The 16,791-nt window shown below is 39.3% G+C and overlaps 2 protein-coding genes across 9 annotated transcripts in view; one reads left to right on the top strand and one right to left on the bottom strand.

The window, feature by feature from the left end:
* carnmt1 (carnosine N-methyltransferase 1) overlaps window positions 1–15,928 on the bottom strand; it is a 1,199,612-nt gene extending 1,183,684 nt beyond the window's left edge. The window contains exons 1-6 of one of the 6 annotated variants that reach the window (XM_085986156.1): window positions 15,587–15,928; window positions 7,328–7,532; window positions 7,020–7,076; window positions 3,904–4,070; window positions 1,480–1,620; window positions 976–1,154 (exon numbers count right to left, since the gene is read on the bottom strand). In XM_085986156.1, the coding sequence (XP_085842282.1) occupies window positions 976–1,154; window positions 1,480–1,620; window positions 3,904–4,070; window positions 7,020–7,076; window positions 7,328–7,532; window positions 15,587–15,849 (1,012 nt within the window). In that variant the 5' untranslated portion in view covers window positions 15,850–15,928. The remainder of the gene's footprint in view (window positions 1–975; window positions 1,155–1,479; window positions 1,621–3,903; window positions 4,071–7,019; window positions 7,077–7,327; window positions 7,533–15,586) is intronic. The other 5 variants (XM_085986146.1, XM_085986118.1, XM_085986127.1 and 2 more) reach the window with 5 other exon arrangements.
* Window positions 1–16,791, top strand: part of pcsk5b (proprotein convertase subtilisin/kexin type 5b) — a 679,955-nt gene that overhangs the window by 479,508 nt on the left and 183,656 nt on the right. The window lies entirely within an intron of this gene.

Here is a 16,791-nt window from a genome sequence, read left to right as displayed (position 1 = left end):
GAAAGCTAAAAACATAGTAAATTTGTAAAATGTTGTAATTTTATATCCAGCTCTGTAATAAAACATCTCGGTGGAAAACACTAAACACTACCGCCATGATCTCCTGCGCTTGTAGATCGTGACGTCAGTCGAGCGTGCAATGCCCCGGACCGGATATTGAGTGGCACCCCAGTCTTACTGCCTGCCGCTAGCAACGACAGGTTGAGGGGAGCATTTTGCAGTTGGGAAGGGACTGGGGGAGTGCTATTTAAAGGCGACCACTTCTTGCCTTTTTTTGTCGGTGACATTTTTGTGCCACGCATTGAGAGAGAGAGAGAGAGAGACTGACTTCTGGAGAGATTCAACGCTGTGTGAAGGAGTTTTGGGTACTGAGCAGCACTTTGCAGGTTCATTTTGACTTGACCTTCCTTGCATCGATTTAGAAGAGACTATGGGGGCTGCACTCTGAGCTCTTTCCCTGCGCCTCTCCATTGTTCTTTCCAGCAGAATTGATGTACAGGTCTCTCTAGGCCGAGATTCAAGGCTGCAATGAGCAGGGTGTGGATGGAGAGCAAGATCGACGCTCCCCTTTAAGAACTGGCCGGCGCCAGTGTGTCTTTGTTCCATTGCTGACTGACATCACCGGAGCTTCGCCAGCACTCTGAGGTAGTGCCTCGCTCCTCGGCGTTAACACCTTAAGAGAGGTGTGCAGCGCCTGATTTAGCGCTCCAAACACCTCCAGGGGCGATAGAAGCCAAATTTGCAGTCGGAGGTGATAATTAGCGCCAGGCGCTAACCTTTGCGCCCGGCTGATAATTGCGCCCCAACCGGGGCGATACCGAATTTCTACCCCCTCAAGTTTAAAAGCTACAAGGATTCTTAACACACAACTAATTTACAGTCCATTATTAAACATTTATTGAGTTATAAATATACCAAAACTGCAAATACGTCAAATAATAATGTTCATAGAATGTCAAGAATTGATCTACTTACTTGGTTCTGTATAGATCTCCTGAAAATCTCCTGCTGTCATAGAAAAGTTAGCATGAGATGGAAGACTATGAGAATTAACATCAGGAAAATGGACTGGTCGAATCTGATCAGCTGATCGCTTGTTGTTACTAAATTGATGGATCCAGGGATAAAGTGTCATTGTGTTAACTCCAGAACATCTAAAAAAAAGTGAACTGACAAGCTAAATTATGCACTTTAGTACACCATAATCATATTTAGATTTTCCAAACAAACCAAAAAATTGTAAATGCTGAAAATCTGAAACAAAAGCAGAAAAGTGCTGGAAATACACATCAGTCAGTACCTGTAAAGAAAAAAAGACAGGTTAACATTTCAAGTCAGAATTGAGTTCTTGACCTGCTGTATATTCTAGCATTTTCTGTTTCTGTTTCAAAAAAGAATCATACTGCTTTAATAATTTCAAATTAGAATATTCCTTTAAATTATAACAAATGTGGTTCAAATTTTGAAGTCATACTCTACCTGTTGAGTACAAAATGTGAACAGAAGAGCATGTATAGACTCCACTCATTACCCTGGCAGCTATAACCCAGTCTAGCTATCTCCCAGGCTAGTCTTCCAAGTCCTGCTCCTGGTACAAGTACGTTCATGTCAGCAGGATTGCTGTATTGAGAGAGCAATATCATTTAACAATTAATTTCATATGCAAGGGCTCAGCTGGGAAATTAAACAATTATTGAGTATTATGGGATATAGCAAATGATTTGCATGGACCAGTCAGGTTTTTTTTTATCTCACTGCATCTTTAACAGAATCACAAATTAACAATACTGAGATCCTTTTGTTTTCAAATGTTCAGCCATTTCTTGTTTGAAAATTTCTACTCCAATAGTTTTCTGTGTATGCAGCTAACAAATATTTCATAAAACTACCAACAGTTACCATGCAGATTTTACTGTTTAGAACTAACTAAATCCAAATTTCTGTTCATGCAATAACCTCAATGTTCCATTTTATGTACAACTCTACTAAAGTGGCTTACAATTAACAGCAGTGTGCCATCAGCAGCAGTGGGATCCGCTTGGTTCAATGCCCAACAAGAAGCTATTTCTGACTACCCATGTGTAAAAGGAAGGTTAATTTTTAGTCTTCAAGCCGTTGGAGGACCTTTTATTTTTGATACAGATCAATGATTTTGCTTTTGGTCAGTAACTGCAGTATATATATAATTATATGTACGGGAGTGGTAGTTTGCTCAATTATACTAAATGTGCCTCTAGTGTTTTAGTCAGAAGCTTGGAAATTGAAAATCACTACTGAAGGTCAGCTGCTATTTATGGTGCATCAGTTCCTGTAGAAATGCGGAGTCAAATTTTGTTAATACTGTTCCTCTAGGTGGAGCTATGTGGTAATGACACATACTGGAGTACCTGCACATGGCACCACGGAGTAGAGAATGCAGGTTCCTAACTCCCATTCTTCACAGTGTGAGGCACTCAACTCAGATGTGTGACACAGAGAGGCACAGAACGTTCTCCATGTAGAGAGCAAAACACATTAGATAGGGAGCCTCCCATGACTGTTCTCGTGTTTGTTAGCAGCAGGACAAAAGTGACATTAGGAATAGCCTGACAGCAGACTACCCAGCTCTTTTAGCCACAGAAAATATAAGGCCTGGAGAAGGAGAGCTTGTGAGGGGAGTAAACAGGAAAGAGAGATTACACACAAACTAAAAGAAAAAGTTTGCTCAAGTACAATGACTTTTCAGAACTATATTTGAGAGACACCACAATTAAGAACAAAAACCTCAAAGTCAAAGAAGGGCTACTCAGCTCTTCAAAGCTAAGCCCTCTAGTTCTCAACTCACCCAAGTCTAGCATCCAACTGCATTTTGAATGCCCCAGTGTTTTTTGACTCTATTGATCATTACAAGGTTTTGTTCCAAAGATGACTGTGTATATTTCATTCCAGAAGGAGCCCAGAGCATTCCTATGTTATTACTGGCTGTTTTGTAATATATTATATATGTAATTTACCTGATTCAAGCTGAATTAACTTATCCATGTTTCTGTTGGCAAGAATGGCTATGCTTTTTTATTGGTAATTATGTATTTTATCTTTTCTGTTCACATAATTGCAATATTAATTGTATAAATACAAGTATGCTCTATTAGTTGTAATCAAACCTTTATAAAATAGAAATAGCATTAAAGCTAACATTATGGAAGAAGAATGTACACTGAGTAAAGTTCTAACAGTGTAATCTTATAGCAATTTTTAATTGCCTATGACTGTAATGCACTCTGGAAATGGGTAGTTAGCTACTGACGTTCACAAGCTTTTTTTTCAGTAATTCTATCACATGTTCTGCTTTTATTATTTCCAACAAGGAGAAAAAAAATTCTTGCAGGATTCACTTTGTCTGGCTCTTTTATCATTGCAAGCATGTGCTCTGCTGGTTATGTATTTTGGAGGGTTTATGTTTCAATTTTCTACCCTGCTCTCCTGATGATGATTCTTGCTGAGGTATAGTTCCACAGGCAATCAGCAGCCTGGCAATACCTCACCAAGTGGCCATGTGTTCTGTGTGAAGTACTGGCAACAAGTCTTTGCGAGCTATTCAGTCATGCTGACCCAAATCCTGTCCTCACCAACCAATTTTGCATACATTTACTTTACAGCAGAGATCATTGGATAGTAACCAAGAACTCTGACTTTTTTTCCCTTCTAACCAGGGACAAGAGACCAACTACAGTGCCCCACTGCTGCCACAGCTAAGATCAGCTAACTCAGTACAAACAACAGGTCATGCATTGAATCTAATCTGCTAAAACCTTATGTTGAAAAAGGTGTTAGGATGAAAAAGATTAATAGATGCATAAAATTATTTTATTGATCTCTCATTCAAGGTTATAAACATATAATTTTATGGAACCAATACAGTACCATTCATCCTGAGGGAAATGTTTTATGATTTCTTCAATGATTGGCCGATAACAAGCATCCCGTTCAGCCTTGCCATCGTCACTCCAATCTCTTACAAATTGCTTAATGGTGGACTTCAGTTTGTCCATGTCAAAAGTGGATGCTGGTTTTAATCGTCCCAGGTCAGTCTGTTTGTGTTATAATCAAAAATAATCATTTATTACCAAATGGGAGAAAACCCCAGGGAAAAATTGACCCATTAAGAAAAATCTGGAATAAGATTTTTAGATTAATTTCCTCATAATTTTTGTATTTTCCAGCTCATTGTGTCAGTTGCATAGAATTACATGGAAGTTACAACACAAAAATAGGCCATTCAGCACAACCCGTCCATGTTGGTGTGTATCTTCCACATGAGCAGTAGCCTTAATTCCATATGCCTGCCCTGTACCCATCTATCCATCTCTTTATTCTGCTTTCCTTCAACTATCTAATGAACCCATCCTTAAATGTTGGTATGGTCTTTGCTTCAATCATTAACTCCAGCAGTGCATTCTATAGCCTCACAACCCTCTATGCAAAAAAAAGTTAACGCTTTTGGTGGTGTTAGGGGATAAATGTAGGACCAGGACATCAAGTGAACTCACTTTGCTCTTCTTTGAATGATGCCATGAGATCTTTTACATTTACCCGAAATGGCAGATGGGACATCAGTTTACTATTTCTTCCAAAAGACAGCATCTCCAATAATGCAGCACTCCCTCAGTACTACACTGAAAGCCTAGATTATGTACTGGAGGGAGGGATTGAATCCACAATCTAAAAGGCACTTTTTTTTTGCTCAGGTATAGTTCCAGGGGTAATGGCAGTCCAAGTGGTCATTCTTTATATGAGAATCTCCTGCTCCTGATCCTAAATCTCCTACATTTAATTTTATACCTGTCCTCTTGTTCTAGAGCACTCAACCACTCGAAAGTCTGTTTCTATCTACTCTATCTCATCCCTTCATAATTTTAAACACCTCTATGAATCACTCATTCATCTCATCTGTTCTAAGGAACATGCCCCAATTTTTAAGTCTTTCTTTGTATTTCCTCATATCAGTCAGCTTCCTAGTGAATTTGCATGTACCCTCTCTATTGTCTCAACATCCTTCCTTCGTGTAGCCCAAAACTCCACACAGTACTCCAACTGTGGTCTCACTAAGGTTTTATATAGATTTACCATTATACCTCAACTTTTATATTCCATTCCTCTTGCCATAAAACCTAGTATTCTACGAGCATTTTTAAAATGGTTTTATCCACTTCAGGTGCTGCTTTTAAGGTCTTGTGAACCTGAACCCCCAAACCACTCTGGTCTTCCACATCACCCAGCTGTCACCCATTCAAAATATATGTCCACAGTAAACAGGAGCGGTCCCAAAATAGAATCTTGTGGGATACCATTACTCACTTCCAACCACTTTGGGAAATTGTTCTGAACTCATACTCTGTTTCCTCACTTCTAACCAATTTTTAATCCAATTTGATACCCTCCCCCTAATTCCATACCCCTTAATCTTCTCCAATAGTCTCCTGTGTGAAAGGCTTGTCAAAGGCTTTCTGAACATCCACTACAGCACATCCACTGCAATTGCCCCAACCTCCATGTGTCATCTCAAAAAACTCAGCGAGGTCTCACCTGACAAAGGGCCCCAAATAGAATGACTGAGCAATCCCAATCCAGTTCCCAGCAGATCCAAGTCCGCAACACAAAACACCATTGATTTCCTGCTCATTAGGCCATTTGAATTAGATTGGATGCAGTATGGAAATGTTATATTGTTGCGGGGGGGGGGGGGGGGGGGGGGTGGAAGAAAGATGGTACCCATCTAAATTTGTTGTGGTACATTAGAGCTTTAGATTTCATCTAACCATGATACATTTCATCTAGAAGCATCCAGTTTCATCTAGAAGCATCCAGTGAGTGTTAGTAGTCCTCACCTACTGTCCACCCAAGTTCACTTTCCAGCAGGAGTCATGAGATAGCAATCAGGAGTGGGAACTCTGGCTAATTTTTCACCTTTCCATCCAGGGGCACCAAGGCTAATTTCAGCATTCTGAATGCTGCGCCGGCTGAAATCATCTAACTCAGCAGAGCCTTGTAATTACAATTTTTAGACTGAACACTACACTATGACCATTGAGGATCATGATTCATTAATGCAATTGGCCCGGAATTTGCAGTCAGTGGTGAAGCAAAGGCATTTGCTGCTGGCCCCAAAGAAAGCTGCCCACAGAGATCTTGTGATTGCTGTGACAAGAAGTTTGCCTTTTTCAACACGCAATTGATTTCAGCACTCCATAGTGGGAATTCCCTCATGCGATCTGCTGCGACGTCAACAAGCTGTCTAAGCAGCCTATCACATTGTGTAATTCTCACAGACAGGGAACCAGGAAATGAGATGCTGCTTTTATCTGGACTTTTTAAAACAGTTAGAGCGAGCAAAACAAAGATTGGGACTCTTACATGGGGGTGAGGTAGAACCTGAAATATCATGAACAAACATTAAAAAACTGTTTTTTAAATAAAATGTTTTTTTAAATTTTTTTTTTTAAAGTTTCTTAAAAATTGAAATTTTTATCATAATGGAGAAATGTGACACGCCCCAAGATTAAAATTAGTTTTTCAGGGCCATAACATTTGTTAGCAGTCAATATGCTGTTAAAAACCCAGTTATATCTAATCCAAAAGGGTCTAACTTTTAATGGGGTATTTAACAGTGATATTACCACAGAAAAGCCCAAGTTTTCATCAGTTTCATTGATTGCTGGCTCTGGTATGGGGGGGGGGGGGGGGGGGGGGGCGCGCGGGGTGCCTACAGCACAGCCAGTGTTGGAGCAGTGAATGACTGACCACAATTTCAGGATTTCCGCGTTTAGATGCGCATGCACTACATCCTGAAGTTGCCGTCAGTTTCAAAGGGGTAATAATGTCAAACTCTATTAGCTCGCTGTTATTACCCACCGCAAATTCCGGCCCATTATATCTCAACCATTAATGCTTCAAAAATAAAAAATACTGTCTACATTGCATTTGACTTAAAGACTACAATCTCATTTTAGGGTTCAGAGGTCATCAATAAAATATTTTACTTGAGGTCTCAGTCTTGCATGCACTCCCAGGTATCCACTGCTCTTTATATAACAAAACTGTGAAGGACAGATATTACCATTTTAGTATTATACAATTATCCTAAGTAGAGAAAAATATCATAAAATATTGCATTTATTAGGTCAAAGCTAATCTTAAATACAGTACCAAAAATATAAATTTACTCAAGATATACACAGGGTACCAGATAGTTGGGGTGAATTAAAAAAAATACATGCAGCCCCAAGTTGCTTTTGAGCCAACACATGCAGCTGAGTTTTCAAAATAATGTAGTTTGTGTTTCACTTACCTCCATGTCTATGACTCCATATTCCTTATTTTCAAACATATGATTGCAGTTGTTAATAATTGCTTTCAGGATCTCGTAGTTATGTTCAACACACTCCCTTAATTTGTTCACGTGCGGAAGGAAATTGGGAAGCAGCTTCCGATGAGCTGCTGGAAGGGATAGGAATTGCTTTTCAGATCGCGTTACCCTCTCATGAGCATATATCCTGGAAAGTGAAGTTGCATTGAAAAATGAGCAGGGAAAATTGTGAACAACGCAACAAATTTTCACATGCATAACTGCTGAACCTACAAATTTTCATCTTATAGCCTATAACTTGTACCAATCAAAGTGGTGCAGTCCATCATGTAAATGCAGATTTTATTAATATTTAAAACAATCACATTACATTTATATTGATGTTGACTATCTTTACTAAAACATAATTATGAAATTGCTGATACAAACTTGCATTATATCCTTAAAAAATGCTACCAATTTTTAAAAATACTATTATACCAAATTTTTTTAAAAATTACTTTGCTAGAAAAGTGGCCATAGAAATTAGAAAAAGTGCTTAAAGCAAATAGAGTTTTTTTAATGACTGGACACTTCAGAACAGCATCCAGGTCCATGACAAATTCTAAACTAACAAGCCCATGGCTGACAGAATCTAACTACTGGCAAGGTCCTTCACTTAGCTCAAATGTCAGGTGCTCAAGATGTGGCAGCAAATACTGAAAGTAACATTTCTTCAAACATTTAATAGAATGTATTATTTAAAATTTCCTGCAGTGTACAGGGAGAGTACTTTATATTGCAAGTTCTTCCCCACTGAGTTCTTCTTCAAAAACTTCTGTATATTCTTTGACTCCTCCAGTTTCCCTTCTTCCATTGCCCTCCCATCAGAGATTTATACACATTACGCACAAGTTTGAATAAGTCAAGGGAGATCCAATTACCAATGCTCATCGTGAAAGCAAGCTTTCCCTCAGTCCTAGTGTCCTCTGCATTTTACCGTGACTTATTTTGAAATAATTGGCATGGTGTTACTTTCTGAATCCTGTCATAGTGTTGTGAAATGTGTGAAGCCTACTGATGTACCACGTTTGTAAATCCTATGGAGAACACCAAAGCAGTGCTTATGGATAATCTGTGCTCTTCAAATGCTGAATAATGCACAGTACTTGTAGAATAGAAGGGAGAAAGAAAATAGAGCATATGAAATTACATATTTATAGCCTCCAAATAAGTCAAAACTGTAAACAAATTTTACTTTAGAACCATTGTTAAAAAGATGTATAACTATATACATCAAAGAAAGGCCACCTCAACTATTCCATGCAAGAAAAACAGGCTAGAAGCTTGACCTTTGCTTTCAATACCAATGATGCTTTAAGTGTTGACCACAACAGAATGGAATTCCACAACGGCTTGCAGCTGCTTTCCTGAGAATTATCAAACCTATTGACACATATGAAGTCTTTGGCTAAAGTTGAAGCCACAGAACCAGAGAAGTGTGAAGCAAATTACTGCACTTCCACACCGCTGGGCCATTCTGTTACTGGGTACTGTGTGTCAACTGTGGCTCAATGGTAGCACTCTCGCCTTTGATTCAGAAGGTTGTGCGTTCAAGCCCCACTCCAGAGACTTGAGCACAAAATCTAGGCCGACACTCCAATGCAATACTGTGGGAGTGCTGCATGGTTGGAGGTGCCGTCTTTCAGATGAAATGTTAAACCGAAGCCCTGTTGGCCCTCTCAGATGGACAGAAAAGATCCCATGGCACGATTTTGAAGAGGAGCAGGGGAGTTCTCGCAACCTTCAACCAGCAACACTAAAACAAATTATCTGGTCATTATCACATTGCTGTTTGTTGGATCTTACTGTGCACAAATTGGCTGCTGCATTTCCCATGTAGGCAAGATGCTTAAGGGAATCATTAGGAAAGCAATGTATGAATGCTTGGATAGAGAAGGACATATTGGGGACAGGCAACATGGCTTCAGAAAAAGGTCATGTCTTGCAAATCTAATTGTATTTTTTGAAGAAGTTACAAAGTTGGTGGATGAGGAAAGCCCAGTAGACATTGTCTACTCAGACTTCCAAAACAGCACAAAAAGCTTCTCTATAAGATCGAAGCCTCTGGTATTAGTGATAATATATTGAGCTGGATTGAGAACTGGCTGGCAGGACGTAGGCAAAAAATAGTTATAGTTGGATGTGGATCTGTTTGGAGACCAGTCACTAGTGGTGTCCCCCAGTGATTGGTGTTGGGACCGTCGCTCTTCACTATTTTCATTAATGAACTGCATGTGGGTGTTGGGGGCACGATCTGCAAATTTGCAGATGATACTAAGATCTGTGCGAGTGTTAGGACTGTAGACGGTGCTTGTCTGCTTCAGTCGGGTCTTAATGTGTTGGGAAATTGGGCTCCTGATTGGCAAATGATGTATAACTTAGATAAGTGCAGTGTTCTGCAAGTGGGCAGGGCAAATGCTCAACATTCACACACCCTTCAGGGAAAAGCATTAAAGGTAGAGATAGAAAGCGATCTGGACATTCATGTGCATACATCTCTAAAGGTACATGAGCAATGCCGTGAAGCAATAGCTCAAGCAAATAGAGTATTGGGATGCATTCATTAGGACAATTGAGTACAAGATGAGGCATACTATTTTGTCCTTGTACAAGACCATGGTCAGGCCTCACTTGGAATACGGTGCCCAGTTTTGGTCTCCTCACATGGTGGGTGATATTGAGGCTTTAGTAAGGGTGCAGAGGAGGGCCACTAGAGAAATTCCCAGTTTAAAACATCTTAATTATCAAGATAGGCTAAAAGAGTTGGGACTCCACACTTCAGAGAAACGTAGACTTGGAGGGGATTTGATTGAGGTTTATAAGATAATGAAGGGAATAGATTGTGTTCCAGTGACAGTTTGTTCCAATTAAACAAGTTAGGGAGGACCAGGGGTCACAAATTTAAGTTGTATAAGGCCAGATCTAGGTTAGATGTCAGGTGGTGGTTCTTTTCCCAAAGAATAGTGGACCTCTGGGACAGACTGCCATCTCGTGCAGTGGATGCTGATTCGCTGAATTCCTTCAAGCAAGAGCTGGTCCTGTTTCTGGCTGGGATGGAGATCACCTCTTACAGAAGGTAGGTACTGTAGGGAATTCAGGGATAGTGTAATCTCCTGGACTAATTTTGATTGCCTACATGGGTCAGAGGAATTTCCCAATTTTCCCCCCCCAAATTGGTCTGGGTTTTTAAATCTGGTTTGTCGCCTCTCCCAGGAGATCGCATGGTTTTGGGTGGGGTGCAGAGTATATATTGGCCCGGAATTTGCGGTCATAGCGCATGCACAGCCTAATGCGGAAATCCTGAAGTTGCGGTCTGTCATTCATTGCTCCTCCATAGGCTGTGCTGCGCCCCCTCCCCCCAATCCACAGAGCCGGCAATCAGTGAAATCTCTCAAATCAGGGAAACTTTGGCTCTTCCACAGTAATACCGCTGTTAAATTCCCTAATAAAAGTTAGACCCAAAGGGATTAGGTGTAACTGGGGTTTTAACAGTGCATTGACTGCAGGTTATGGCTCTGAAAGACTAATTTTAATTTTGTGCAGTGTCAAATTAAAATGTTTAAGAAACTGTTCATCTTTATTTCAGGTTTACCTTTTCCCCATGTGAGAGCCCCAATCTTTGTTATGCTCTCTAAGATTTTTAAAAAGTTAGAATTTTAGGAGCTTACCCACTTCCTTGTTTGCTATCTTTATGAATTCTGCATTTTGATTGGTTGCTTAGACAGCTTGTTGATGTCACAGCTTGCGCTGTGGGATTCCCACTAAACTATGTTGATTTCAACTACGCATCGGACAACCCGAACTTCGACAAGAGATCGCGAGATCTTTGTGCAAAGCTTATTTTGCGGCTAGCGGCAAACGCCTTTGCTTCGCCGCTGACCGCAAAATCCAGGCCATTGTGACACACAAGGTATCAAAAGGTCACCAACCTGAAACGTTAACTGTTTTTCTCTCGCCACAGAATCTGCCTGACCTGCTGAGTATTTCCAGCATGTTCTGTTTCTATTTATGATTTCCAGCATCTGCAGTGTTTTGCTTTGTTTTTCTCTTTATTTACTCTATCTAAACCCTTCATAATTTTAAACACCTCTATCAAACCTCCTCTTAGCCTTCTCTGCTCCAAAGAGACCACCACCAGCTTCTCTAGTCTATTCGCGTAACTGTAATCTCTCATCCCTGGAACCATGCGAGTAAATCTCTTCTGTACCATCTCCAAAGCCTTCACATCCTTCCTAAAGTGCAGTGCCCAGAATTGGACACAATACTCCAGCTGGGGCCAAACTAGTGTTTTATAAAGGTTAGATTAACACATATTGTCATATCAAAAATTATGCTTTACTAGTTAAACTTTGGGGGAATCAAAATTTTAACACCTCAACCTGTCTGCTGAGAATTTTTCTATACAAGGGAGGTCAAAATAGCAGCCTGAAATATCCAGATGAAATTATACTTCAACATTGCTACAAAACATTTACTATGCATACACAATCCTAATCAATAATGAGCTTTCTTATATCTGGAATTCATTCACATGCCATCTATTATTTTGTAGAAGATACCCTTCCTCCCAACACATTTCCACTTCAAAAACAGCAGATACTGTACCTCACATTATTTTAGATTATATATAGATCTATGGCTGCAAAAATAGTTGCCACATAAATTTTGATATATATACACACTGTAAATAGTAAAACAAATCCTATTGGAAGGAATACTTAACAGCCTTCCCATAATGCCACAAATAGCTTAACTGCCATCCACACTACATGTTCAAACCCTCTTAAAACAAATTTAAAACTCACATCAATTGTGAGTTGCTTCTAACTTGCGTAATAAGATTTGCATTCCACTTTCTCCACTGTTAAATTCACGTTAGTTATACACGATATTAGGATATTGAAAGATAATGGTGTATTAGAACTAAAAGTAGACACATCATGTAACACAAGCAACAAAGCAAAGAGCGTTAGAACAGCAGATACATGAGCGGTGTTAATAAAAGATTTGCATTTTAAATAGACTACAATGAAAATACTGAGAACCATTGGCAATTTATCAATACTCCTTGAGTATTTTTGCCATTTAACCTTTAGTATATTTGCTGACACAAAGGCAAAATGGTTCCCAAACAGTTCAGATGTAGTCTGACACACATAATCTCAGATTTACTGAGGATACATTGGTGGCATCATGATAATAACAAGATGCCTGATTCAACTGAAGCAATGGGAGATAGCTTTGAAAACAGCATATTCAACTAAAAAATTCAACATTTTTCTTCCCTCAAATGAAGCTAAAATGCAAATATATGAGGTCGTTGTGAATAAATTAAAACAAAAGCGTATACTCCACTTTATTGAGCTGAAAGACTGACCATTAGCATGAGCTGCAGTACTATGGTTTAGCTGGGTTAGGTGTGCATTTTAACAGATGGGAACATTTCAAATCATTGGACGTGCAGTCCTTTACAAGGTGTAAAAGACACTCCTAAAAAAATGTACAGGATAGGAAATATGCTGGTGTTGTATTGCTAATAATTGCCCTGTAATAGTGTCTTCCTGCCATATAATGCTGCATCACTGCAAGGGCTTTCATCACAATGCTCATTACTATCCTGTCACATGATGTAGAAGAGACACAATGGAAGAACCTACAATTTTTTTTAATTTTAAAGTCCACTTTATAAAATAGATGGTTAAACTGTAGTTGTTATGTGATATTGGAATGCAGGCAATGTTAACAAAGCACTCAAGGTTTGTTCTTGGAGTCTGATATATCTGAACCCCCTCAGCAGCTTAAAACTCCTGCAATGCACTCCCAGTCATATTTTAGCAACTCCTGACATTTCAGCAATGATTCCACAACTAGCCCAGGTAAAATTTATTTCTAAATCTTTGGCAAAATTCACCAGTTTGAAAAATAGATGACTGAAAATTGAAATTAATGGTTTGGGACATTTAAAATTAAAAAGACAAAGGAAAACATTTTTTTTTAATCATGCGATGCAAAAGACATAACATTTCACAGGATTTGCCGAATTACTGGATCATGTAAGAACTAAACTACAGTTTAGATTTTTAGATTGTATGTAGCTTGCTATCTTAAATTTTATATTTTCAGCATCAACGTTCACCACTTGAATAATTGCATAACAAAGTAATATAAAAATCTGGTGCATAGTTCACACTTCCACACAAAATCTTAGGACCTGAAAACCTGGGCTATAACTTAAGACATCAGAGTGAGCGATTGCATATTGTTCAACCACTTAGCATAAAAGTCACAGGAACAATCTGTATGCTTATCAAATGCATAGCATATTTTTCCTTCAGATATAGGAAAAAAAATTACTACAACAGTCAATGAAAGCCAAAACCCTTCGGTGATCTCAATGTTCAATTAGGAACATCGATCGGGATCTACATTTCCACCTAAGTATGGCTGTATCTACTGTCCTCAAAACACCTGTCCCATAATAATTACAATTTATGGCTGGCAGCTTGTTTAAGCATAATTCAATTCAGCATTCTGCTGACATTCTGATCATCAGAACGGTTCAAATGAATTACTGTATTGTTCCTCATTGGTAGCCACCTTAAGTGCTACTTGCTGGCAATTATCCCATGTACAGAATTTCATGTCTTGATTTCAGATTGTGATCAACATTAAATTTTCCCTGTCATTTTAGCTGCCATTGTCTCCACAATCTAAACTGAATACCAAGACAATCCTGAAGAAGTGAGAGAGGCACTATTATAGGGATGCAGTGAAGAGCTAACCCCTCCAATTTATGGATTAAGCATTTTCAAGTTTCACTTTAAACAGGCTATTGTTCAGAGAGCAATAGTAGTACAATATATTGCTTCTTTCAATGTTATTAGTTGTAGTTCACTGTATTCTATGATTACAACTGGTGTTATACACAGTTTAAATACATCAATGGAAGTGGGGTGGGCACAACAGAACTACAAATTTACTAAACCTATTTTTTACTGACTTATTGGGGACATTCAAAATTAAACGATATCTGTTTCCCTTTGCTTATTTCCATTACTTACAGCAGACAAGGCACACTTGGTTTCAGACAGCCTCAGCTGGCCATATCTATGTCACACTGCAGAAAATATAACATTTCCATGCACAACGGATGCGAGATTTAAGTGCCCAAATTTTATAACATCATTTTGATTTGAAAAGTGTTTTAATAAAGTCACAAATTTATGGTATATGAAGAATACACACTGGGTATCAATGATAACAGACTGGAAGCCAATGCCATTCAGTGCTGTGTTAATTACTTTGCATATACTTTCACTACCCTGTGTAACCTCCACAAAGCATAGAAAGTGAAATAAAATTGAATCTGAAAAATGTATTGAAAAAAAACAAAGAAACAAGTGGAAATTATATATTTTTATTTTTTTTAAAACCAAATTCAGTTATAAAACACATGATGTTCTGAATATACAGAGAGTTCCAAGTTGGATCTCCTAGTTTAGACTGAATGAGGAGCACTGACACTAACAATGGTATTGGTTTTTTAAAGAAAATTACTAACTGTCCAGGTAAAAAAAAGTTTAATAATGATGAAAATGACTAGATAGGGACAATCACTGTTGGTAATATTAACTAAACGTCTCTCCTGAACTGCTTTACAGGAACAGGTAACACACACAGCAACATACTTAGCATATCTGTATAGGACATCAAGAACTTCAAAGGTATTCCTTCTTTCCTCTGACAACTGCTCATATGAATCTAAAACGTTTTAATCCTCTTCTTAAAAGGTGCTTCTATTATGGGTAAAAAGATCAGTAGATTGTTTAAAAAGTGTTTCACGTTTCGGGGGTGATTGGGGGAGATAGGAACAAGAGGCCATTGGAAGATTACATTTAAACCTAGGGACCGTTTGCCTAGATTGTCTGTCATTATTTTAGAAAATACTCCCCGCCCTTTAAGAAAACCCCCTGGAAACTACAATACATCAGAAAGACTAGTCAACAGATTTTTAAAAAAGCTCTGAATAGACATGCAGGTAATTTATAAACAAGCTCTGTGCAAATATATGTCTGTAGGCCCAGGTTTGTATCTGTGCTGGTGTCAGTCAGCCCCTCTGACCAGCCGCCAGCCTCCCTCCCTCCATAAAGCTCAGGCCTGTGCTTTGTGGGTGGGCGGCTGCTTTATTGACAGTTTTACCTATAATATCTAAAAGCATTAATGATTTTCCAGAAGTGCTCTTTCTCCAGCCGCTCCTCCTCCTTTTCCTCTTCCTCCTCCTCCTCCTCCTCGGGGCAGTGGTAGCTCCCCTCGTTCTCCATCTTTTCCTTTTCTTCCTCCCTCCTCCCTCTCTGCTCGGCAAAGCCGCCACCAGGGAAACCCGTTCCTCGCACCCGCACCGAGGAGACGGCGGCAGAAACACCAGCCACACCGCGCACTGAACCACGCGTCCGCCCGCCCATCACAGCGGCACCTGGCGGCCGGAGGATATACCGCTCCACTCCGAATAACTCCCCCGAGGTGAGCAGGAAGAGTCAGGGGACAGCCAGAAGGATATACCTACCAAGATGCTTTCACTTTGGTTTAAAACTGATCTTAAGAATAAACACAGCCCCATATATTTACAATCAGCCTCGTTTTGCTCATAAAAATACTTCAATTCCATGTAAAATAATAGAATCAATTATCAGGAGTACACTTGAGGATTATCAGTAGGACAGCAACCTGGTAAGCAGCAATCAACACAAATATAGAAGATGCAGCCTGACCAATCTCCTTGATTTCTTTGAAGTGACAAACTAAGTGGACTATGGTAAACCCTACAACGTTATGTACTTACACTTCCAAAAGGCTTTTGATGAAGTTCCACACAAAAGATTACCAATTAAACTCAAAGCTGTGGGGATTCAGGGTAAAACTTGAGTATGGATAAGAAATTGGCTGAAAAGTAGAAAACAACAGGTACTGGTTACAGGGGTGTCAGGGTAGGGAGGAAGTACTGAGTTAGGTGTCCCAGGGCTCAGTGTGGGAACCATTATTGTTTCTATTTTACATCACTTATTTGGATTCAGATCGGCCAAATTTGCAGATGATATCAAATTAGGAGGGGCAATAAAATTAAAGGAGCGAGCCCAGAAATTACAGAATGAGCTAAACAAAATATGTGAGTGGCAGATTAAATTTAATGCAGACAAGTATAAGTTGTTAACTTTTTCTTTCTCTTGTCAAGAGGCCCCCTTTCTTGTCTCCTCTCCTTCCTGTTGCTCAGTTAAGCTTTCTTTCATTTCTCCCCTCTCGGAAACATAGAAACATAGAAGATAGGAGCAGGAGTAGGCCATTTGGCCCATCGAGCCTGCTCCACCATTCAATGAGATCATGGCTGATCATCCAAACTTTGCCCCCCA

Source organism: Somniosus microcephalus, chromosome 1, assembly GCF_052327205.1.
Source record: "Somniosus microcephalus isolate GS21.2 chromosome 1, FLI_Smic_1.0, whole genome shotgun sequence".
In the NCBI taxonomy this organism is placed as follows: Eukaryota; Metazoa; Chordata; class Chondrichthyes; order Squaliformes; family Somniosidae; genus Somniosus; species Somniosus microcephalus.
The sequence above is the reverse complement of the archived record's forward strand: the minus strand, read 5'-3'. Positions and strand labels throughout refer to the sequence as shown.